The sequence below is a fragment of the Acyrthosiphon pisum genome, chromosome X (assembly GCF_005508785.2).
Source record: "Acyrthosiphon pisum isolate AL4f chromosome X, pea_aphid_22Mar2018_4r6ur, whole genome shotgun sequence".
NCBI classification, from domain to species: Eukaryota; Metazoa; Arthropoda; class Insecta; order Hemiptera; family Aphididae; genus Acyrthosiphon; species Acyrthosiphon pisum.
The window spans coordinates 48,670,333-48,670,568 of record NC_042493.1 but is presented as its reverse complement, the minus strand read 5'-3'; the positions used below and the strand labels follow the sequence as shown (position 1 = coordinate 48,670,568).

The 236-nt window shown below is 28.0% G+C and overlaps 1 protein-coding gene across 1 annotated transcript in view; it reads left to right on the top strand.

Annotated features, from left to right (window-relative positions):
- Positions 1–189, top strand: part of LOC103307771 — a 6,247-nt gene extending 6,058 nt beyond the window's left edge. The window contains exon 7 of the mRNA XM_008180049.1: positions 70–189. Coding sequence (XP_008178271.1) covers positions 70–189 — 120 coding nt within the window. The remainder of the gene's footprint in view (positions 1–69) is intronic.
- The last annotated feature ends 47 nt before the right edge of the window (positions 190–236 follow it).

Below are 236 nucleotides of genomic sequence, written 5' to 3'. Positions count from 1 at the left end.
ATTCAGTTTGACAATGAAAGTATATGCAGTAGGAACCTTCTAATCTGTAAAATCTGTCTTTAACCATAGGTTTTTGATATCATGTCAGAATCATTAAGCCCATTTAACTCTACAGATGTTGTTGACTGTATTATTTATTATATTGCTGGATACTTTACAAAACAAGTTAGTACTTCTCATTTTATTTAATAATTAAATCTAAAATGTATCAACACAAAAAACTACCTTCAGTAGGT